The sequence below is a fragment of the Anomalospiza imberbis genome, chromosome 2 (assembly GCF_031753505.1).
Source record: "Anomalospiza imberbis isolate Cuckoo-Finch-1a 21T00152 chromosome 2, ASM3175350v1, whole genome shotgun sequence".
Classification (NCBI taxonomy): Eukaryota; Metazoa; Chordata; class Aves; order Passeriformes; family Viduidae; genus Anomalospiza; species Anomalospiza imberbis.
The window spans coordinates 30301944-30327135 of record NC_089682.1 but is presented as its reverse complement, the minus strand read 5'-3'; the positions used below and the strand labels follow the sequence as shown (position 1 = coordinate 30327135).

The 25192-nt window shown below is 39.6% G+C and overlaps 1 protein-coding gene across 1 annotated transcript; it reads right to left on the bottom strand.

Annotated features, from left to right (window-relative positions):
- Positions 1-565: 565 nt before the first annotated feature.
- Positions 566-18850, bottom strand: RNF149 (ring finger protein 149). Its single transcript, XM_068180346.1, has 7 exons — positions 18178-18850; positions 10639-10889; positions 7730-7798; positions 4811-4893; positions 4262-4358; positions 1405-1600; positions 566-1044 (listed from the first exon to the last, which is right to left on the bottom strand). The coding sequence occupies exons 1-7, from the start codon at positions 18833-18835 to the stop codon at positions 986-988; spliced, it is 1413 nt and encodes a 470-aa protein (XP_068036447.1). The 5' UTR covers positions 18836-18850; the 3' UTR covers positions 566-985.
- Positions 18851-25192: the final 6342 nt, after the last annotated feature.

The window sequence follows — 25192 nt, the reverse complement described above, 5'->3', positions numbered from 1 at the left end:
TGCTAATCTAAAAGAAAGGAATAAAAGCTAATGGCAAACCCAGTCAAAACTCCTAATGTGGAATATCCAAGAGAATTCCAGCATCTCTATGCAATGGAAAAAAAAGCTAAACAAACCCAAACTTTGTATTTCTTAAGAAACGGTTTCAATTTGTACATAAAGTGGGTCAGGATGGGATCAGGAGCAAGAAGAAATGACATAAATTCTTATAAATAGACTAATAAATATATTTTAGCCATAATTAGCCCTTTACCTCTGTTTTAAGATTGAAAGAGGTAACCAGTGTGCATATACTAAATGTCTACATGCTCAGCACGTGAAGACCACCTAGCACAACCTATTACTGCCAAAATTCAGTACAGAAAGCTAGCAAGATGGAGAAGGTTTCCTTTTCTCAACATCCACTCTGAGTAGAACACATTACAAGATAGAATAAGTTTTTGTTACATGTTGCAACCAGTAATTTTTCCATCACAAGAAAAGGGTATGCAACATATCCATTAAGTTATTTGATTCCTTCAAGGTTAATGTCTTTTCTGAGAATATTCATCTCCAATTACAACAGTTCAGAACTTTCAGAACATTTTAATAGTTAGAGCTTGTAAGTGTTCTCCATGTGTACATACTGAATGTAAATAGTGCATCCAAAATATTTAACCATTACACATTCTACATTATTTTCACTGCCTAGTCTTCATCTTTGTTACAGCCCTCTGGAACACAATGACATTGCAACAATGCTTACAGAAAAAGGGTTATTGCATTTTTTTTTAGGATGAGACATCCAGAGGAGATTTTATAAAATCCTCCTGTGTACAAAATTCTTAGTTATTAGCCCTTTTGGAACACCAGCTAGAAAAGTTTGAAAGGTAAAATAATTTACATTGTTATTTTTTTCTGTTTTCACTAGACAAAAGTCCATACTAATTAAATAAAAAATAATAGTTCTTCAACAGTCTATTCAAGAAATCTTCCATGAAGCAGTTCAGTGGGAATTTCCATTAGATAGATGTTCTCCATGACGGTTATTACTGGCATCCACATCTAAAAATTAGGAATTAAAAGAAACATTTTTTGTTGCTTTACCATTTTAATATGCTTTATCTGTTACATTAATCCATACTCTGGCAACAAACTTCATACTCATAGATACCTCAGGTTCTCGAGATTCTCTGGGTAATCCTCTTAAGACACTGCTTAAATCTTTCTTTCCCCCCAAGTCCAGTTATTTCCAGCTTGACAGTGTTCCTGGAAAATCTGCTTGTATTTTTTGAAGAGCAGTAGTAAGTGTCACCACTCAGTCTACTCTGCACTGCAGTACTAACTGCTCACACCAGCTAGAGAATAGCTTCTAATGCAATGTCTAGTGCTAAGATTTGTCCAGTGAAACACTGAATTACTTACCAAGCAATGCTGTGGTTTCCCCTGCATCCTCTTTTAAGCTGGTACACTGCAATACAGACTCATTAGTGGAGGAAGCTGACAATTCGCTTACTTCGTTTCTGTCATCATCTTGCAAAGCAATACTCAGACTTCCAACTGAAACACTGCCACTTATGGATTCAGGTATTGGAACTTCAAGTACATCCTCAGGGTCCCCCTTCAAAATTAAACATATTTAACTGTCACTTTTGTCTACAATCAGACATCAACATTCCTCCATGTCACCTTTTGTAACCTCACTTTATTGGAAAAAAGAACAGTTTTTAGCTATTACGTGTGCACTCCTGGGAACAGTGTTGATATTGTCCACTTTCAAGGTTATTGTCTGACTGCAAGAAAGAAAGCCAACCAAAAGAAAAGCCATTTCTCCAAAGCCACCACAAAGCCAAGAGCAGAAACAGGAAGAGTCCACCCAGTCAGCCTTTTGGATAGATTACTTCAACACTGTAGCAACAGTATTGCTGAAGGTTAGGAGCAGGCTCAGCATATTATAAAGTCCCCACTGAGGAAACCTATTGATTCTTTGACTTTGTGGAAGTCTCCAAGTCCTGTTTTTTCACTATAGTAGTTGGCCATGTTTTTTTGGGTTTTTTTTTGTTTAACTAGGGTGAACAAACATTTACATCAGAACCAAATTCTCTCCTCTATCTCCAACCTAACTTTAAGACTGTTCCAAAAACACAAACACACTGGCTTGTCACTTTGCAGGAATGTAACATCTGCATCACAGGCAAAGGGATCTATTTCACCTATTGTACAGCACAAGCTATACAACTCTGAATTAATTTTCAGAATGGATCAAAGTCCTATACACACAGTTCTGTTTCTACAATTAAACAGACTACCTTCATTGCCATAGATATATTGATGTTATTTATACATAAGCAAATATATTGCAGTTTAAGTAGCTATTCTTTTTGCTTACTAGCAAGTCTTCCTTCCTTCCTCGAACAACTAGCAAAAGCACATTTTAAAATTTAAGAAATTCTAGGCTGATTCTTTATTTAGCATCAAATCAGCATAATTTAAAACATACTGAATTATAATGAGCTATAGACATGATACAATTGAACACAATCTTTACATTTGCAGACAGGAGGAGACTTTAATGATTTTGGTTTCCAAAACTTAAACAGTTAAATAAGCACTGAAAATTCAGTAATGCTCTACAAAATCAGTGAGACATGCCGAGCTGCAGTTCTTTCTCTCATAAAAAATAGCATAATGAAGAACAAGACCACTGAAGTCTGCTCTTTATAAAAGCCATGTCATAGTACTTAGTGCCTTTTTTCTACTTCAAGCCTTTAAAAATGTAAAAGCATCTGAAGTATTTGTTGTCCATAACTGAACTGAGCCTTGAGCAGAAGGCTTAGTATATTTCTGTAATGCTGCACATTATTTTCTGCAGGTTTAGTGTGCAGTGCTGAGAGAAGCTGCCTTGCTCTTTGCACGTCTTTTCTTCACATCAGTAAAAAAAATAATCAGGAAATCACTCCACAGACTAGATTGGGCAACCTGGAACAAACTGAAAACTAAGCTAGAAAAAAATTCCTCAATGGTTTACCACATTAGCTTCAGTGAGACTTGAACAACTGATGTAAATACAGGACCCATTTGCTTCATTTCATTACAAAAATGAACTAGGTTTCTCTATTTAACATAATCCCACTCAATCTGCTTTCCAAAATCATTTTAGCCAAAAAAGTGGAGGAGCTATTACTCTTCCTGGTTGGGTTTAGTACCAGTATCCTCTGCAACAGCACAAATTCAGGGAATGTAATTATTCTGAAGGTTCCAGTACTTCAGTTTCCAGTCTGTATTCAAAAAGATAAGTCCTTTTGCATGTAACAAAAGATATATCAACCCCCAGAATCGAATGTGAGCAGAAACCAAGCTGCTAATATAACAATATTAAAGTAGCAGTAGCTATTCCACATGACGACGACATTGCAACTCCCAGGTAAAGTCTGACTTAATACACAGAAGCACCAAAATCTGGTATATACATATTACAGAGCAAGAGTATTGTCCCCTTTAACAAAACAAAAGAGTAATTCCTAACACTCTTCCACAGATCTGGTAAGTCTCTGCAATGAAGTAAGAGAAAAGGTAGTCAAAACACAGACCTAGTGCATGAAAGGAAAGTCCCTAAAACCAAAAAACTGCCTCTGTTTTCCAGAGATCTCTGTAGATCAGTAGAAGATAAGAGAGGTACATTCTTGCCTATAGCATTTTAGTGAAACTCAAGACTATTTATCAACAGTGACTGAGTAACCTACCGCATGTGTCTTCATCTCTCTTTTCTGGTGCTGTCAGAAAGAAATGAGAGCACATCATTTTCTCTACTTAACCAATTTCTGGTGAATATTAGGAAGGTTTTAGGTACCAGCTCATTTACAGGGATAAATCATGGGGCATATGTGGAAGTACATAAACATTCTTGTAGAAAAATTATAATTTCTTCATCTGAATCACAGTTCTCAACAACATCAAATGTATGTTCTAGATTTATTTAATTAAGTTATATTTTTGCATCCTGAGCAAACAGTCTCAACTCTGCTTCAAATTCCATAATATTATCAGCTGGAGATAGAAAAAAATTCGTTATCAAAGAAGATTGATAAGCTGCTCAATACATTTAAGTTCTTACCCATAAAATTCCCTTATTTTTCTGGTTCTCATTCAATTACTCTTTGCATCTTTGCCCAACTTCTCAAGTCTTGTCAAATAACAGCTGCTCTCATTCTAAACAGTTACACAAAGTCTTGCCTCCTAGACTGTACTTCTACTTTGAAGATTAAAGTAGTGTGCAACATACCCAGTATCCCAGAGCTTTGATAACATCTAGTTTACACATTGGACAAGTTCGGTGGTCCAAAAGCCAAGGATCGATGCATGTTCTATGGAAGATGTGCCTAAAGAAAAGAAATGCTCTTTAGAACTTATCATGAAAGCCACAGATCCCTTCTTCAAACAGTGTACAAGTTAACACACTAAAAAGAAACCTTTCCTATACAATCTTGACGATTAGTTGCTGCTCAATTTACTAGTAGAGACATGGTTCTGGAAACCTTTTGGTTCATGCCAGCTTTCTGAAGAGGACATGCTAATAACCAAAAAGACACCATGCAGTTATCAGTTCAACAGTGTATAGTTTTAATTTAAGTAAGCTCTAATTCACCCCTACAGTTCTCCCAATTGCTCCCTTGCCTCCACATACATATGAAGTGCTACATAGTCTCACGGTGCCCTTCAACATTTAACAAACCATACAAATTGCAGCTTCAGCTCTGCCACCAGAGGTTCAGAAGAATTTACAGGAAATTCACCCCATTTCTAAAGAGTAAAGAATAACTACAACACTTACTTGCATGGCAGAATTCGGACAGTGTCCTTCAGTTTGTAGTTCTCAATGCACACAGCACAGTTTTCCACATCAACATCTAAACCCTAAATATGACAACACATTCAAGTGCATTACATTGACACTTCATTACAGAACAAGCTTTGTGTAATAGCTAGCTTCAAAGAATGCAAAATATATCAAATGGCATAGCAAATAAAAAAATCTACCTCATTTAATTTGAGATTCTATCAAGAGGTGATTTGATGAAGTTAGCAAATACTAAAAGCAGCCAAACCCAGATTTTCTAATTTAAATAACTATACATGGCATCCTAAGTAATTTATTACATCTCACACATTGGCTTTGTTCATGGGAGCACAGGAATGTTTCAGTTGAAGGTAGCTATAAGATGAAAACATTTTAAGAGATCAGCACAAATTAAAGTGTGCAATGCAATCTACTTCTGAACAAATGGTCCCAAAGATTTCCAAGAGCAGGGAGAGATTTTTGGGGTTGAATATTGCAAACCTCTTCTTCACTTTTTTCTTTCTTCTACCACATCCTAGCAGATATTCCTTCATAGTCAGAAGAGAACACAAGTATGCAATTTGGGTTTAAAACCTTTCTCCGAGTTCACACTAGACAGAACATAATTTCCCCACTTCTACTTTTATCTAAGGGTTAAATATCTAACAGGTCTTACTGTCTTCTTGAAGCCATACTTAGAGTTGCAGTGCAAATATGATGGATAGCTCCAAATACAAGAAAAAAAAATCCAACTTTAATTTGGCTGCATAAATTCTAAGCATTAGAAGAACAGACAGTGGAAAAATTCCTGCTTCTATCCCCAAAAAATTAGTATTTTTGATTTACAACTTACTAAAGCACTTCAGTTTCAATGCAAGCATTTAAACTAATTAGTTCTGCAAGGAAACCTTCAAGTTCAAGGCCAATATTTCCCTCCTTTGCATGCTATGAATTTACACAATTAATGCCTTAAATTGCTAAGTAAATCACATTAAGACTGTTTTTTTTTTAGGTAAGCAAAGTTAAGACAAGTGCTTATTCTATAACAAGTTATTTTTTATTCTGTACAAGAGGCAGAATCCAAGCACACCATATGTAGCACATACTCAAATGAGTGTCCATTTTACAATAATCCTGTAAGCTTCTCAGGAAAAATCTACATGATAGTAAATACACTTTTAATATATGACCTATTTTTAGTTAAATATCTCAACCTGAAGCGGAGATAATGAAAGACTGTACTGCATCAAAACAAAAGAAATAGACTCTTTAAATGGCTCAAAGGAAATATTTAAAGAAAAAATGTATATTCACAGAAAATGTCCAGACAAATTTTTATTAGTTCATGAAAATACCTCTGCATCAGTAAGTTACATTAATTTGCTGATAGCAGGTCAATTCAAATCACATTAGTGAGATCTACCACACATAAAAGCTATACTTTAACAGAGAGATTCTAAACTTATCTCATTCTACTCTTGCTAATAAACATGGCACTCATAGGAATAATAAGCATACTGTATAACAACACATTCCCCCATTTTATTTATTTTAGCCAAGGGTCTGTTAACTGGAAGGAACTCCCTGTATACTGCAAAAATCATGCAATACAAATCCTATTTGGAGGATTTTAGTGAACATCAATTTTAAAAGCTGTTAACATCTTCTGTGTGGTTTTTAATATAGATTTTTTCATGACCCTTCTAGGTCTCTTTCTTCCTACACTGACATGATGCTCTGATAGTACTTTACACAAGTTTGGGTTCAATTCTGTCTTTCTTGATCTCTAAAGTCACCATTGTATGAACTGAAGTATGAATATCCCTCTGTTCACAGCTTGAAATATATGCTAAACTCCATCTAAAATAATCTAATTAAAAGTAAGAAATATTTGTAAAACACTATTTAAACATGTTGAAAGCATAAAAAGAAAAGGCAAGAAAGTTCAAAGACACTTCTGGGATTTTTTTTAAGTTTCAAAACTGATTTACTAAATGAAGGACACATTCTCTGTAGCACATGACCTGAGTGGAACAGCTTCTGCTGGACTACTGCTTTTAAAGTTTTTACATATCAATGTCATTTCTCACTTTAATTTTATTCACAGACTTAAAAATAACCTAATCCTTGTTTTTAATCTCCAAGTAAAGCAGTCCTTAAATAAAAACTCATCAAGTAAGACAAGGGTTGAGGGGAAAAAATTCCTATGTAGCAGCAGAAATCTAGTCAGAAGCTAATTTTGCATCTAGGATCAGCACTCTCGAAACTCCAACTAAAATATTTTCTTTCAAAATTTTGGCTTTTTTACTTCAGTTATTCTAATACAGCTGAGTTTAGGCCGTATGCCATCTAAGCCAACTTCCTGAAAGCTGCTTTAACTTTTAGATTAGCTTTATTTCATTATACAGAAATGTTCTTTAAAAAATTTATGCTTCAGGTTAAGCCTACACAGCTCTTAACATATTGTATGTCAAAAGATGAAAAAGTGTTTTATTTTTCAAAGCTTTTTATATTTTTAAGGCCTTCTGATCAATAAGAAGATGAATGTTCTTTTAAGAAAACAGAACATTACATCAGCTCTAAGAACTGTACGGAAGTATTTTGCAATCCACTTGTTGATGTTTTCAAGTGCTAAAGATAACAAAGATAACAATGTTTCCTCACCTCTATAGTAGCAGTCCCCTATACATTCTGTATAAACAGATATTATTTGCAACAAAATAGCCTTAATTTCACAAGTAGCTCAAGTTTTACTGCTTTATTTTAAATTCTGCCTTTTAAACATAGGCCCTAACATAAGCCTAGAATTGTATGTCACACTGCAATTATGTTGTGGTAATTTTAGTTTAAATTCTTTGAAGACTTTACAACCATTTTTAAAACTTACAGCAATAACCAGAGACACTGAATTACCTTTTCTCCACGTTTCACTGTATGCAGCTGAAGCTGGCTGATGGCTCTCTTGGTTTCTTTCCTATGTCCCTTGAAATAAGATTTTAAGTGTTAGTATAGACAGTAGTTTCAGGAATTACATTTCAAAGTTTTTAAATACTTTCCACGTGGATTGCTGAGTCTTCTAAACGTGTCTAAAATAATTAAATTGATCTCTATGCAGAGAATTTGTTTATAAAATACTTCCAGGCAGCAGATGTTCAGTAAGCTGTGTGCTCCTGAGGCTCCGCAGGCGCAGCCGTGCGGGGTTAGCCGAGCTCACGGCAGCCGCAGTCCCGCATCCTGACTGCCGCCATTAAGGCCCTTCCCACACAGGGAAGCTGAAACCCGTGTAGGCTTTAGAGGCAAGCAGAGCTGTAACAACAGCCATCTAACCAGACCTTCCAGTTAGGCAAGCCCATGAGCAAGCACAGCGTACGTTTTGCACCAGCCTGGGAGAAGGTGGAATCCGGCACGCAGCCTACAGCTGGCCACCAGGTCAAAAGGCTGCTTGTAGCTATTAATACTTCCCCTCAGTTAAACACTGTCTCCTGCGCTGGACAAAGCTTTGCACTGAAAGGACACATTATGCAAAGGAGATGGCAAGAAAGGCTTTACAGACGTGATGCACCATACTGGACTTCTAGGCAGTCTGATTATGCTTTGAGGGGAAGTGAGAAAAGAAAGCAGTACTATAGACCAAGACAAAGTGCTAGCTACTGCAAGAAACTGAGAAACTAAACACTCCCAGCTGACAGATGCTGACCTGTCTAGCAGCAACCCTCAGTAAAGAAATATCATAAAGGAATAAAAGACCCCAAACCCATAATGGCAGCTTTTCTCTGTAAGAATTATGATGACATATATAATTTTACAAATGTATAGTACTGAAAATTGTGATTTGTTTTCATTTTTATGGAGTTTAAGATAAGTTGTCTGAAAGGTCTCCCAGAAATGGACAAAACCAGCAGAAGCCTATTCCACCTTCTCAGGGTTTTCTGCACAGTCCTGCTTTCATCTTCAATAGCAAGGTGATCTATTATTTTACTGTTAAACTGATATTAGAATAAATTTTAAGATATCCATCTTCATCTTAATTTAGCAGTTACACTGCCGCTTGCTTTAAAGCATAACATATTTAACTCACAAGTTTTAGTTTTAATTGAGTCTGTGAGCCAAGGAAAACAAGATTTGGGTTAGAAAGCGGCTTTTTGTTTCCAAAATTCCTTTAAGACTCTTAATAATACATCTCGACTAATATCATCAAAACATTTTCCAACTTTGCATCATTTTTATTTTCAATGGCTATTTTAGAAGAGAAAGAATTGAGAAACGGGCATAACCTTCTAACGCTAGACAGTTTCATTTATTTAAGAAGCATTCACATGAAAAGCACTGGCAAAATCTACTGGCATTTGGATGACAATAGCAAAATCCTATTAAGAGTCTGTGGCACAAGTTTCTTAGAAACATCATGTTCACATCCTTAAAACTAAAGTATAATGCTTCCTAAAGCATGCGAACTTTCCTCTGTGTGAACTATTTAAAAGGCAACAGGAAGAAGCAACTTTCTTCACCAAACAACTGTTACAACACAGAAACACACCCCTTTTACTATAAATGCTTCTCAAAAATTTTGTTTTCCCAAAAGTATTCTCAGAAAGTAAATGCTAAGATTTAAAGCTTAGTAAAAAAGACTCTAGGAAACCAAAACTTCATGGAGACCACAAGGTTAACCAATACAGAAGTCCTGTGTGTTATCCTCAGTTATTGAAAAGAGAAATTAAGTATTTTCCTAGAAGAGTCCTCTAAATAGAGTTCAGACTTCTGAAAGCAAACAGAAAGCCCTTCCTTTCTCCCCCAAAGCTAGAATCTACATAATCATGGAAAAGGCAGAAGTCCACATACCAAGCACTAATTGAAACAATATTTTTCTTGACCTGAGGATTAAAAAAAAAACAAAAAACAAACAAACAAAGAAAAACTAACAAAAAAAAAACCACCTGCAAACGGTAGAGCTGCTGATGATCATGGAAGAAACCTAACCTATCTACAGTAGCTGAAAAGCAGAGGTAAGTGCCATTCTAAGGTATTTTCAAAACTCAGATGAACTTGCATCCTCAATAACTCCAAATAAGCTGCTCTCTTGACTGCAGGAGTCCAGAGGTCCCTTCCAGCCTAAACTGTTCTATGATGAAGTACTTTCCTCAGGGGAAAAAAGTAAACCTGGGTTTTTTTTCTTGTAAGTACAGAAATGTGAGATGGGCAAATAAGGAGCAAAATTACTCCTTCCAAACCTCCTCACTACTCTCACTGTTCTCAGCACCTTGAGTAGCCCAAGAGAGCTGAATCTCACCACACATGCGCCTTCTAGTCTGCTGTAATTCAGTAACTCTACAGCGGAGTTGTAGAATTACAAGTACCAAAAGTAGTTTTCATAAAGTTCTAGAACTAAAAATTCGATCCTGAAGAATCTGTGGGTTTTATAAGAAAATTAATAAGGAAAAACTTACCATGGTCCCTTTCCATTAAAAAAGTCTGGTTAGTGAAGTTAGTACTTTCAAAATGAAAATTACCAAAGAACAAAAATAACTTTTCATGTCAAAAGGAAGGAAGTTCAGTTAGGTGACAGATCACATAAGAAGCTGTTGTTGACAAGTGGCTAAATGTATTTCTCATTACTTCATATGCGCATCTAATAATTAAAACTAGTCAAACTTGTGATGCCAATTAGCATAGTGCTTATTAGCCTCACTGACTGCTGCTGAGCAGCATTCAGAGTTAGCAAAATAGGAAGAAGGCACAGATCTTCAAGAATGCAATCAAAGTTAGGCAACTGATTTGACACAAGAAAGAGGTAAATACTCTTAAGTGTCATTAGCTCAATTTACCTGGTTTCCAAACTGTGATCCTGTATAGAGGAAACGCTGTATATAGTAAAAGATGAGCCAAGCAAGCGATATAATCATCATGGTGATGAAGGCGATGGCTACAAACACAACTGATTGACCACTAATGTATTCTTGCACATGGCGTGTGCCAACAACAATACTCATTGTTACTGGAATCCCTCTTCGTACTGGCTCCAATATCTCTATTCCTTTTGGATAGCCAACCATTATCACCACTGTATTTCCTGTTCCTGTTGGAGGGAATAAAAAAAAAAAAGTCAGCAGTCATAGTAAAAATTTAGGCATTCTTGCTTGAGGATAATTTGGCCTCTTCAGTTAAGATCAGCAAGAAAAGTTATAGGAAAGCCTCCGGTGCTTTTTTCAGGCATAACAGAATTGATAGAAAGTTTACTGGTAAAGAATCCTTTATTTACTTTCAAAAACTCTCAAACACAGGATAACGTTCAACAGATGCATCTTTACTGTTCAAGGCCTATAGTCATCATTCCACAGTGAGGTAAGATGTGGAACCATGCAAAAAAACAGACAAGTCACACACAGCTCTTCTCAAAGCAGTTTAAGGTCTAGCTTGCAGCTCAGGAACAGCTGGTCTTTCATTTGTCAGCGTGGGAATTTTAGTTGCAGATGGAGACAGTATGTGAACATCACAGAAAGACATTTCAATTTAGTTTGAATCTGAATCTATAGTCCAATTATATGGGATATATAAACATAAGAGAAAAATATTAATATATTTAATAATAAATTAAATAATAAATTATTTTAAACATTGAAATACTTACAGATTCTTTAATACTAAATATTCAAAATGTAATGAGACTTCACGACAAAGACTTGTCAAGAAATACTTTGTGACTTTTTTGGGAGCAGTGAACAAAAGGATTTTTCTAATGTATTAGAAGTTTAGAGCTCTCATTTCATATAAAAGAAACCTAATTAAATAAAAAAAAAAAACCAAAACCTTTGGGCAACATCCTGCCACCAAAACCAGTAAGATACTATCAAGACCAACCAGCAAAATCCAAAGGCCTCTCTGACCAGTGTTTTACTCCATTTTTTTTTTCCCTGGAAGAATACCCAGTATTCTCAGAAATATCTAGCCCAAGTATTACAAAACAAATTACAAACAAATGTACCTATTAAAAATGTCACATTTTCATTGTTCCATGCTATTTCTATTTGAATAGTTCTTACTTTGTGTGTACCAACACTGCTGCCACCTTGGTAAGTCACAGTTTCATAGTTTACTTTGCTCTCCTGCATCTGAGAAAAAGTTAAACAAGTCTTGATTCAGAAAGAAAGGGAAAAAAAGAAAGGGGTTTTCCTAGCTGAAAATCTAAAGCTGTAATGTTACAGCTACCTTTTCTAGATTCACAAAAGACTACCTACCTGCAAGAAGACCTCCCCCTGAAGACTTAAAGCCTTTTTCCCTTCTGGCTGTGTTAGATTCTTTATGGAGAAGCTGTGTCAGAAGAAATGGCTTTCTTATTTATAGCATCACATCAAATGGGGATTTTCAAAATTCACAGCTGCATTCTGGCCTCAGCCACCTCTGCCTACTAAGACAAAGAGTTATTTGCCTGAACTATTTAAACCAGATTCCTTTAGTTGAGACAATTCTGGCTGTGACAGCTTTTCAATCTGGCCACTCTGCTACCAAGAAGTTTGCAGAAGTTTCACTTGTGTATATAGAACTCTTCCATCCATAAGGCATGTATAGTTTGCTCTGGATGAAAACTAAAGGTTCCAGGCATCAGCTGAAAAAAACCTCGCTTCTCAGCTTCACCTTAACACAACTATCCCACCTCTCATCACCCACTCTAAGAACCATTACACCTGTGCCTGCCAGATCCAGACCCAGCAAAAAAGTGGATTTTCCTAATAGGGTTACAGTTACACCAACTTGTGCCTCCCCTCAGGCACCTGTGTTGCCTTGCTTGGTGGGTGTTCTTGAAGACACAAAGCAGTGAGGCTGAAGACAGACAGACAACAAGACACCCAGGCTCCACTAATCAGTTCTGCTCACCAACAATGTGTTGATCTACATGATACCCCAAGTCCAAGCATACTACAACTTGGTTAATTAATATTGTTCTTCTCTCTGAAACAACACAAAAGCACTACCAGAGAGCCTCATGAAACTCAGATTAGAGTGTGAAACACTCTCTGCTCTCTGACCCTGCACAACTCCACAGGGGTTAGCAAGAAAAAAACATACAAAAGTGGGAATTTATCTTACACTGCTAAGAACTGCTATCCCCATATGTAAATCAGGAAATTAGGTCCTGTATCCTTCAACAATTTTAAGAGCTACAAATAACAGGAGGGGTGCCTAAGGATGGCCAGGGAATGGTACAAATGTGTTGGAAAGATTTATGTTGTTTCATCCAAGCTTAAGGAAAAAAGGATGTTTCAATATTAGAGGCAGCCTGGATTTTTAATCAGCAAATTTCCACCTCAGTCCTGAAATCTTAAGTCAGTTTAATTCTGCAATCTGATTCTCTGCACTATTTCTAATGATGAAGTATTTAGAAACCCCCACAACAATAAGTACTGTCCTCCTCTGCTTTGTCACCAGAATGCCCAACTATCAGACAGTTATTTCCTTGAAATGAAAGTCAGGCTACTTTTGCACAATGGCTGCTAGACAGTGTGACATCTTCCACTTTTAGAATTAACATAAGCATATGACACATTTTTAAATAAATACCCATTAAAAGCATTTTAACAGTTTTAAAGATTTGCTGATGAACCTGCCGTAAAAAATACATGCAACTAAACACAGTGGCCTTGAAGGTCATGAGACAGAAGGGGAAGAAGAGAAGAATAATTGCAATCCATGATTACAAAAGGAACAAGAACAGTCTCAGAGTAGCAGTTGCCCTGAGCAGCCTGTAACACTAAAGGTTTTAACTCATTCTTTGCTAATTTTAGCCTGCTGCTCTGAAACTCATTATTCAAAGACTGAAATGATGGTGAGTCATTCCATCAACTTCTTCAACTGCCACACAACTCAGACACCTCAAATCACATTTATAAAGAAAACTCCAAGTGTCACATATATGCATCTACTGAAAGCATGTTGTATTGGCTTTGCCTTTCTATAACCTTCTAGTTTTACAATAAATAATCACATTTTTACTCTGCTAGAGTAAACAATTTCTTTTCTAGGTTTGATTGATGCCTCAGTGAAATTGGGTCCACTTAAAATTTGGTCTGTGCTTTTTAACGTTATCAGGGATGGCAGAGCCTTAGGATACTTGCAAAAAAGGGCAAATCTGGAACTCTGAATATGAAGGTATGTTTCCTGCCAGTGCAGACAGTTTTACTGCTACCACTCCCAGTATTTTCTTGCAAAAGGAAACCAGCATTCTACTGATGAGAAAAAAGTAGGACAGCTACAGATCTTGATTGCAGGCACACCAAATTACATTTATTCCCATTCATGCTTAGAGATGAAGAAGATATTTTTCTGTCATGCGGAAACTGATCACAGACACACCCTACTTTCTGTCCTCCTGAGAAATGTCAGAAAGCTCCCAGAGTTCCACCATCTTAGTAAAAATGTTTAAGGTCAGTCCATTGGTTTATTTAAGCAGAGACACCCTACTAATATTGCCACAACTAGCACCACATATTCTTTTTAGCTCCTGTTCCAAACAAATGCTAACAGTACACTAACAATCCCATAACAAGCTTTGTCTTAACCATCTACCCCAACCTCATCTCACCTAATCCCTGGTGCATGTTGTATTTTCACCTGCCTCAAAGAGGATATATAACCACTAGTACACACACTCTCCACCTGAGTGCCAATACAGATGCACTTTTATCTATAAGACAGATATAAGCAGATACTCCTGCTTCTTCAGAACAGCATTAGCAGCTCAACATCATACAGACAGGTCTCACTAAGCTAGCCACAGTCCTTTCAGCTGTTACAGTACCAGAAACTATCAGTAGAAAATTTATACAGCATTTGAGAATCCTGAGTAGTCCTAAAAGCAGTGTAGCAAAGAGTTGAACTACATGCCAAAATAACTCTAACTCTGCTTCTTTGGAGATGCCAAGAACTTATAGAATCATGAGCACAAAATAATTTACATCTGTTTTGTTCAATACATGTACATTAAAAAAACATGACAATGGAGGAAAGAACTAGTTGGATGTATGTTGGCAAATCAAAGATAATTTTCATTATGTAGCCAGTCATATACTCAAATTAAGTCCCAAGCTTCCCTTAAATCCACAAACCATGAATTAAAACCCTAATCCAGACCTACCTCACACTATTACAGCCAGTGCCTCCATCCCTGCATGTCAAGCACAACCGTACTTCATTCCATAGTCTATGGTAAGGTAACTTATGTTCTGATCAGGATCACCAAATCCTAGCTTGGGGGGGATACAGAGATGGCTGGGTGCTCAGCACGAAGTATAACAGGAAAACTATAGAATCAGAAGACCCTGTTTTCTTTCCATTGCAATATACCTCTGCCTCTCCCTAACTTCTGAACCAGAACTGAGCCTCTGACTCTATAACACTCCACACTTTCCCTCTCCAGATTCCTCTCCAACCCACTGCCAGCTAATATTATCGTGCAATATTTATTTTGGTTTTGGAAAGCAATTTGAAACTTCTGTTTTGTATTAAGTTCACCATCATCACCAAAAACGAACAGTTAGGACTGCCTGCCAAGTCTGTAAAACTGAAGTCTGAATTTATGTCGTTCAGATTCAGTAAATGAAGTACAAGTCCCCAAGTCATTTGGGTAAAATGAGAGGTTTTCAATGGAAAAATCTTCTCAGCCACACATGAAATTGTGCCACTATTACTTTCCTCGAGGAGAGAAGTCATCCAGCATTTTGAAAAATGTAATTTGGACAGAGAGCAAAGGCTTGAAATGAGACATATCAGTAGAGTCACATTCGCAGAACCTTCTTTTGGAAAAAGGGACAGGATTTCAAGGCTACACATTGAAATTCTCGACTCTCTTGTTCCGAAACTTTAGTTATAATCCCTACTCACTGCAGTCATGATGATTACAACGTGGAAAAATACAGATTATTTGGAACATTTGTCCTTTTTTAAATGCTTTGACACCAGCTATAACAAATAATTTCTTCACCCAATCAAGATATTTTCTTTTTCCTCAGGGTGAAACATGCCTAAAAACACCAAAAGACAACCAAAAAAAATAGCACACGTGTATCACATACATCCCAGAAAATTCAAAGGCTAGGTTTTCCAGGAGGAGAATGAAAAGATGGCACTGAAATCACAAAAGCTGTCTATCACCTTCACATAATTTGGGCTGCATAAGGCTCTACCAGACATAACCACTGTTCCATCTCACATCATTTTCAGTGCCACTAATTGCAAATGCATTAAGCGGATTTTACTTATGCATGTAACTCCACTCCTTAGTAACTGCACTGCAGATTTCCCAGAGTATTTATCCTCAGCACTCCTCCCAGAAGGAAAGCTTGCTTCCTTTTGTGCCAGTTCACAAATCCCTTCACAGAAATGAAAACGCAGGTTCCGTAAACTATAGCTTTACCTTGCACGTTCTTCCCTGTCAGTCTTTCAGAGACCTTTCCATCATCTCCCTTCAAATAGCCCAAGATTTAAAGCACTAACAGTATCTCTTCCCTTTATTCCCAAAGTGCACTGAAAATGTTTAAGCATTTACATGTCTGAAAGTGTCAACCATGAAACAAACATTTATGACTACATCAGAGCTCATAATTACATTGCGATATATTATAATCCTAGTCATACAATCGTAAGGTCAAACCCACATTTATGAAGCCAGGATAAATACAAATGTATTATTGTATATATGCACTATACTAAATCACATGCTCTACATAGGTGAAACTTTCATCAGCAACATTCTGCCAGTTCAAGGAAAAAAAACCCCAACAAGCAGTCAGAGAGCACTTCTCTTTATACCACTGGCAGATATAACTGTACTAGTGAAGTCCAAAACTGAGTATTAAGCCCAAGAAAGTCTTCTGTAGCACAAAGATGACAGAATTTTTTTTTAAATTATAAAATAAGCAAAATCGGAGAAGGAGAAAAAGATTCAACAAAAGAGTAAATAATACTTATGAGATGTTACAATGGGGAATAGAGAAGAATGAGGGAAAAAAAATTTGTACTGAATGGCCAATACAGGGTGAAAGCAAAAAAAAAAAAAACTGTTTCAGATGAAAGCAGTTTTACACAACAAAGTATCTTAATCACCACTTAGGATCAAAACCCAAGGTTCATTTTATCTAGCATCTCACCTCCACTTTCACGGTGAAGTAAGCATATGAAATGGGCCAGGCTGATCTCAAGCAAGAGGCAGCCTAAGAACAATAATCATGATTCCAATCCCCCAATTGGTGCCACTGGATATTCCAAGAGGAAAGACGCATTTTTCCAATAGATAATAACACATGCAATAGAACAACAGCTCCCTAGCTAAGATTTTCAGCTCACTACACTAAGGAAATAAGTTTGTTTACTTAAGAGACACATTATGGCTTTACTTCATCCAAGTCCCTGGTCCTTCCCTTCCTCACAACCAGGAATGAGAGCCCAGGTACTAATAGACTCATTGTAGCAAAACTATGTGAAGCACACATCTACACAATTTTTTACTTAGTTTGCTTTGTCTTTGCATCCTCCTCTGAAGACCTTTCCGTTTCTCAAAAATCTACAAAAGCAAACAGATTTTACTGCCAAGTTTTGAGACTTTTTTACCTCTTTGATTTAAGCATTTAATATTTTCATAACCATAAATATTCAGCAAGTCTTTTGTGTCATCGTCCAAGCGGGGACTGTGGTGACAGAACATCCATCTGGATTCCTATCTCGGCAAAAATCACAGAACCTTTCTGCAGGCTACACGGCAGCAGTACGCTGAGACAAGCCAACATCCTTCTCCAGGATTCAGTTTTCCTAATGCGTTTGCGAGCGTTTAAGGATTACCTGATGCTTACACCTTTCTCTCACTCGCAACAGACCTGCGCAGGAGAGGACGAGGAAGCTATTACAACAAAGCCTGTTCTAAAGATATCTTCAAATAGCTACGGCTGTACCCTCAAAAGCACCTGAAGGCATCTTCGGGATATCTGGTGCGTTTCCAGACGGCCTGCAGAAAGCGGCCTACCTGTGACCGCTGTAGCCATTGCCATTCTGCCAGAGGGTATCAGACAAAAGGGTATCCTTAAAGGAAATCCAAGCCTCCCACCCCAGTCTGCCACACGACCGCCGGTCCCGATGGTTGTGCCGCATTTTCTCCCTGACGCCCGGCCCGTAACTTGGGAGACAGAAGACGGTCCCGGCTTTTTCCCTAGCGTGGCTTACAGGAAAAGAAAACAAAATCCCGGGTTTCTGTACCATTTATACAGGGATTTCTGCCTCCCCACATCCCCATTCCTCACTGCGCAGAGCCGCATCACCGATGCGGGCCGGCGATAGACAAAGCGATCCCCCCGACCCCTCGGCGAGCGCGGGGAGCTCACCCAGGTGGGACATCGAGACGGTGCTGTTGCCGAAGCGGGCCTCGTTGTAGATGACCACGGCGGCCGCCCGCTTCCGCGCCGCGTTAGTGACCTTGTCCTTGAAGGTGCAGCCGCCGCGGGCCACCAGGGCGATCCAGGTCGGTGGGTCGCCCTCGGGGGACCCGCGGCCACCGGGAGGCAGGGGCACGTCGTAGTCGGTGTCGGCGGCGCAGCCCTCCATGTGGCGGGGCGAGGCGCCGCGGGGAATGCCCACATGGCCCCGAGCGCTCTCCTTGGGCGAGCTGTCCCCGTAGCGGCCGCTCTCCGTGCTGCCGTGCACCGTACGGTTGCTGAGCGGCTCCACGTAGACCGTGCTCACCCACGCCGTGTACCACTCCAGCGCCCGGGCGGCCGCGCATGGCGGCGGCGGCGCCCCCAGCGCCACCAGCGCCGCCGCCACCAGCGCCAGCCGGGCGCGACGCACCATGGCCCGGCCGCCCCCGCCGCGGACAGGAGAAGCGTACGCGGGTCGCTCCGCCACCACCACCGCCGCCGGCGCGCTCTGCCCCGCGGCCGCCCCGCGCCGCGCAGGTACCCGCGGTGCCGCCCGGGGCGGAGCCCGCCCGCCGCGGCTGAGGGCGAGCAGGAGGCCGGGCCGGGCCGCCCCGCCCCGCGGCATGCCGGGAGAGGGGGGGCCGGCACACAAGGTAGGCGGGCGGGGCCAATGGCGGTGAGGGGCTTGAGACACACCCGGCGTCAGCAAAGGGTCTAAAAATCATTTAGGTTGGAAAAGACCTCTGCGATCATCGAATTCAACCTGTGATCGAGCACCGCCATGTCAGCTAGACCATGGCACTCAGTCCCACGTCTAGTCTTTCCTTAAACACTCCAAGACCAGATGACTCCACCGCCTCCCTGGGCAGCTCACTTCAATGTCTTACACCCTTTCTTCCTGTGAAGAATTCCTCCTAGCATCCAACCTAAACGCACCCTGGCGCAGCTTGAGGCTGTGTCTTCCTGTACGGTCGCTGGTTGCCTGGGAGAAGAGGCCGACCCCCACCTGGCTACAGCCTCCTTTCATGTGGTTGTGGAGTGGCAAAGTCTCCCCTGAGCCTTCTTTTCTCCAGGCTAAACTAACTCCCTTAGCTGCTTCTCATAGGACGAGTGCTCTTGCCCCTTCACCAGCTCCACTGCCCTTCTCTGGACCAATTCCAGCACCTCCATATCTTTGAACTGGGGGGCCCAGAACGGGACACAGCACTCGAGGTGCTAAGTACAAGAGGAGAATTACTTCCCTAGCCCTGTTGGCCACTCTCTTCTAATACAGGCCAGGATGCCATTTCCCCGGGTCTACCGGGGCTGTTTAAGGCGCACAGATCAGCCCCGGCCTCCTGCACGCAACTGGTGCCCACGGGATCAACCTGAAGCGCCTCCTGCACGGAGTGCCCCTGCCCCTGCCCCTGCTGGCACCCGCCTTCCCCGGCCGACGAGCCCTCGGGGGCTGCTCGGCCTTGGACCCGGCCCTGGGCGGCGGTCCCGAGTGCTGTACACCAGCCCTGGCAGTGACACACGCGTCCAGTTAAATGAGTCAGCCCCGCGCCCTCATTCGAGGGTGCAGCATGGCTTCCTGAGGAGTGGAGCGAGGCTGGAGCACCAGGAGCAAGGACACAAGGGAACAAGAGGCGGCTGGAAGCCAGCAAAGAACGGAACGGTGCACAGACACGCCGGGGAAAGGGAACGGAGCTACACGCGGTCAGATACACACGGTGCCCGTGCTGCTGTGCTGAAGGGAGCTCATTCCAGAGCAATGAAAAATGGTGACAGGGCCTGTACCGTGTCTGGAGGAAAAAGTATATGTTATGTGTAACGGGTATAATTCGCGCCATTTTTAGCATGATATATATAATATTAAATATTTGTTAGAATGTACCCGTGTGTATTAGAAGCCCCTCCCACCCTCTCAGGCAAAACCAGGTGTGTGTTGAAACCAGATTTACAAGTAAAAGGATGTAGCTCGCCAGGAGATGGGCCTTATCTGAAGCACACAGGCGCTGATCATCGCGTGAACGACCCGAGATGGATATCAGGAAAATCCCCCGGGCTGATACATGTGAATACCTTGTTCCCATAAATTTCATCGAGGGTTTCAACGACTCCGGACTTCGACTTGTTCTACCTTGTCTCCAAGAAGGAAATCTCATCAATTTATGGGACTCTGAATGAAACAAAAGACTGAATGCCAATATCCTGGCTTCAGGTAAAATTGTCCCTATAAAAATCGCTTGTACCAGGATGGTGGTGTGTGGGCATAGAGGAAGACCTCTGCTGAGGCTGACTTCTGTGTCTCGCACCCAGCGCCGATCCCGGGCTCGGCACTGCCCTTTTCCTTGTGGCTGGCTAATTAGACCTCTATTGCTAAAATAAACTTTTATTTTTATTTTTGATTTGTCTGGATCATTTTTCATTTAGCACAGTATATAAGTACAAGATTAAGGTACCGAATAGACATGATCATTCTATGGAGTTGTTTTTCTTTAAATAGAAGTATTTGCCATACATCTCTTCTTGAATAAACACCGAGTCTTCCCTGTTCTTTTCATGGAACACATCTCTATCTTTTCCCAGCTTTTAAAATGAATCACTTGTTTTCACCAGGTACCAGCCTTTTTTGAATGGTTGTTTTCCTTTAGAAGACAACAGCTGTGTGTTCTGCACTGTTACCTATGTTGTCGAACAACATTTTCAAACTTTGTTGATGTCCTTCCTAATCGTGATTATATGTTGTGGGTGCTGACACAGGCAGGGCCTAATAGAACCTGGAATAGTTTGTGCAGAAGATGCCATTGGAAAAAGTCATAAGCTCGATAAACTGCCCTATTCTGTGTCAGCATCAAGGCCAATATGTTCCCATTTCTGTTCCAGAGACAGTGTTTCAACAAACAAACAAACAAACAAATACCTTCAAATCCAAAGTATTCCTTAAAGCTACTCTCTAGCATTCTCCCAAAATAAGACTTGGCCGTGTTAAGACTCTCTCCAAAGGCACTGAGCATAGTGACAAGAAGATTAAAGTAGCAAAATCAAGAAGACAGAAACACTTAGCAGACAAAGTAATGTGGAAGGGGCTGTGGAGAACCTGGAAGCTGAGGAAATAACATAGAAAAATTAGAGTTAATGAAAAAGAAATAGGGAAAAGAGAAGGAAACAGGACCATCTAGCAAAATGTTAGATGGGAGAGGGCATATGGCGGTGGTGGCAGAGAAAAGGCAGGTAGAAGGTGAGCTTTATTGAAGGATGACAAGCAACACAATTTGGAAGAAGTGCAAATTCAGTATTTAACAAAAAGAAAATTAAAAAATGAAAGTACCTCAGTGATTCCAAAAATGTTCAAATTAGGGTGGGTTTTTTTTTAATTTTGTTTTTATTTTTGTTTGGTTTTGTTTGTTTGTTTTTGTAAATAAATGAAAGATACTTGGTGTAGTCAGAATAGACATCACTCCAGAAATGGGATAAATGTAAAAACAGTAAGTAAAAAGCAAGAAATCAGCTGCAGGAAGTGATCTTTTAAAAATACAGATTACTGGAAATAAGAAGTTGGTGTTGACTGAGATTTGTGCAGGTTAGGGAACTGTGGTCACAGTTCTTATGAATGCAGTCCAACCAGTGGCAAGAGAAAGATTTAACGTATAAATAGGAAACACAGGCTGTTATTTGATCCTAACACAGACTGTTTATTCTATTCCATTCCATTCTATTCTATTCTATCCTATTCTCATATTTATTGGATATGAAGTGGGAACTTTAGTATGAGAACTTGAATTTTGTTGAAAGGAGATGGTGTGGGAAAAAAGATGAAAAGGTAAATTGTCAGACTTGGCTTAAGAAAGTGGAGAGAAGAGAACAAGCTGTAACAAGAACTTGTAAGAGCAAGGCTGGCAAGGGAAGAAATAGCACTGAGGAAACTTCCAAAACACTATTAATGCACACCCAAGAGATGAGTCCTCACTTCCTATGTGCAGAAAAGAAGAGTGAACTTTAAGAGTGACATTTAACTGCTACAGTGAAAGCAAAGAACACAATGAGAAGATGAAGGAACGATAAAAGGTGCTTGGCTAGACTTTTCTCCCCAGAGAAGAGGCAGATTGGAGTCGCAATTCCCACAAATATTTTGAGAGAAATTAACTTGTTCCAGGAAAACTCAGGGAGAAAAAACCAAAACAGATTATCAGACAGAAATCATAATGATTGTTAGCACAGTGTGGGTTACTTTGGTAAATGCTATACTGAAGAATATCCTTATACAGTTTCAGCTTTGAAATTTGTTTTATTTACATTTCTTCTTGGCCATTTTGTCAACAACTTACAATATTTTTAGAAATCAAAGTACATTGCAAATTGCAATACAAATCCAGAAATGAGACAGGTTGCATTTCAACCACTGAAGTGATGAGAATTTCATCAGAAACAGAGCATTCTTTGGTTAAATAAGAACAGCAGTTCAAAATAGCTGTGCCTAAATCCTGTACATTCATTTCTTTTACCCAAATTAGCAAGAAATGAGAACCCAACTTTTCAACTTCATTTTTCTTTTTTCAAGTATACAGAAATTACTAAATGCATCTTTTAAATATTCCAAGAACACAGGTAAAATTTTAACCATATTGCACAAACTTTTTTTTGGGAAGCTACAGAAATAATGAAAATGCAGAACACATGGAAATTACACATCAGCTGGTTGAAATGCTTAATGAATACTTGAAAGCTTATCAAGACTTACGAAAATGCTTGTTTGATCCAATAATTAAAGCTCAATAAATAAATGGGATTTTTGATATTGACTTGAACTGAAGCAAGATCATACTCTACAGTCTTAAGGAAGTATGGTTTTATTGTGGTATTTCAGATAAAACTCTGGGTTAAAAGCTTCAATAAAAATCACTTTCCATGTGATGACCAATATTACTTGAGACATTTGTCTGTTTAAAGAAAAATTAGAACTATCCTATAAATAATAATATAAAGCCCAAATGAGAAAATTACTATCACCTCCCTTTTTTTTTTTGGTCTGGAAAATTCCACTCAAAATCTGCAGGTTGTATTTTTGATGAATTTCTATAGACTTTCAAGGACTCACATGGTAGTTACTCCTTGGGTGAAGGAAGCATGAAATGAGAACAGGTGATACAAGACATAATTTCTTCATGAAGCCCCTTTTGTCACTTTACATGTCACTAGCATTTCATTTTTTGAGGTTCTGTCAAGAGCCTCACGGCAGGTCCATACAGAAAACCATCTTGATGAATATGTCATTTTACAATACAGAAGCTACTCCAATTAATCTGTGTGTGCAGGGAGGCAGCCTATAACAAGTAGGGTGTTGTAAATTCAAAACCTTTCTTGGTACACACTGACTTCTTAAACCATTAAAACTCTTCTGAACCTTCTTGAAACAATCCCTTACTGCTTCAAGGCTTGTTAATAAGGTAATGGATTGGACATAGGACCATGTCACTGTTGCCAGGGGATGTGAATGAAATTGAGACTATAGTAACAGTAGCACTTCTAAAATTCTTTCTGTCTTCTTCAGTTTGTTTAAACACTAAGATTGTACTCTGGATTTGCTTAATCTGTGTGTATTTAGCAGTGGGGGACAGAATGGGGATTTCAGGTTTCTCTGGGAATAATAGTGAACTGGGATAAGGAAATATATAATTATACTTTCACAGAAATGTTACACCTGTGAAATTCTCTTCCAAGGATTGGTATTCTTCCTGTGAAACTCAGATTTGAAAGTCACATTAATCCTAATGGACAAAGTCATCCCATAGTGGACAAAGATCCCCATGGCAAAATTATAGGAATCGAGGAGGATTTCACTTGATGGTATTCTATAAATCTGTATAAGACAGGCCATCTTGCTTCAGTATTACACAATGCAAGATTCAGGGGCAAACTCAAAGGTGAAAAAGCAGCTCATCTGCCAAGAAAATAAAAAGGAAATAGATTCAGGCAGGACATTTCCTCCTTTTGTGTAATTACCTCTGCGAAAGATCTGCACAGCTAACAAAGTCTCTGGCAATGAGACAAGAATAAAAAAAGCTTAGTGAGTGTCTAAACAGTTTCCCCCCCTCATTTGCCTTGGCTTCTTACAGAATATCAGGAACAGTACTGATGCCCGGGGGCTGGGACTCACCCTAGGGCTAGGTTGGGCACCCTGGGGCCCCTTGTAGTTAAACCAGCATGGTGCCCAGCTGTTCTGGGAATGACTCTCCCTCTCCATGCCTGAGCCAAAATAAGCTCAGCTACATTTAATTGGCTTCCAGCTGATCATAGCTCATGCAGCTGCCGCTGAGCTCTGCCCAGGGATTAACCTGTAAAAACTCAGGGCACTCACCCAGGCACCCAGGCTCCTCCCCAGCCCAGATGTGGTGCAGGCTGATGACCAGAGCTCAAGTGCACTCCCAGGGATGCTGGAAGGTCTATCCCACAGGCACATAAACCCCATCTCAATGTATCTCCTTAATGTAGCAGGCAGAGCAGCCATATAATTTTCAAACTGTGTGGTGACTTGGCTGGTTTGCCATGGGAATTTTCTTTCTGTGATACCCTTCAGAGCTGCAGAATAAGTTTACCAGGAGGACATCTAGAGAAAGACCTGACAGTGATTAAAGTACCTTTGAACTTTTTTGGTATTACCACATGAGAAGCTTATACGTAACATGTTTACAACGAAGTTTGCACTTTCCACACCGGGAAAAGCAGTTTATCATGGCCTGAAATACCTGTAATCTTTAGGCTTCTTTAAAAAAATAAATGCATGAACAAGCCCTTGAAATCTTGGTGAGGAAACAAGAGTTAAGGAACAGGATCCACTCCTCAATGAGTTAGTGAGGGCTTACAAAAAATCAGTTGCAGAAGCCAGTTAAAAATAAAGCAGTGGCTGGAGCAGGGAGGCAAAAAAAATTGGGAGTACAGGCTATTAAAAATACTTTTCCGGTCTCAACAGGAACAGGCTAGCTGAGAACATTTACTTAAA

What these genes read in the sequence shown, in the direction of transcription:
- RNF149 (XM_068180346.1), bottom strand. Translation starts at nt 18,835, where the DNA reads ATGCCGCGGGGCGGGGCGGCCCGGCCCGGCCTCCTGCTCGCCCTCAGC. An exon ending in GATCACAGTTTGGAAACCAG is followed by an intron (nt 7,799 to 10,638) that starts GTAAATTGAGCT and finishes TCTTATTTCAAG; the next exon opens with GGACATAGGAAAGAAACCAA. An exon ending in GGAAACCACAGCATTGCTTG is followed by an intron (nt 1,045 to 1,404) that starts GTAAGTAATTCA and finishes CCTAATTTTTAG; the next exon opens with ATGTGGATGCCAGTAATAAC.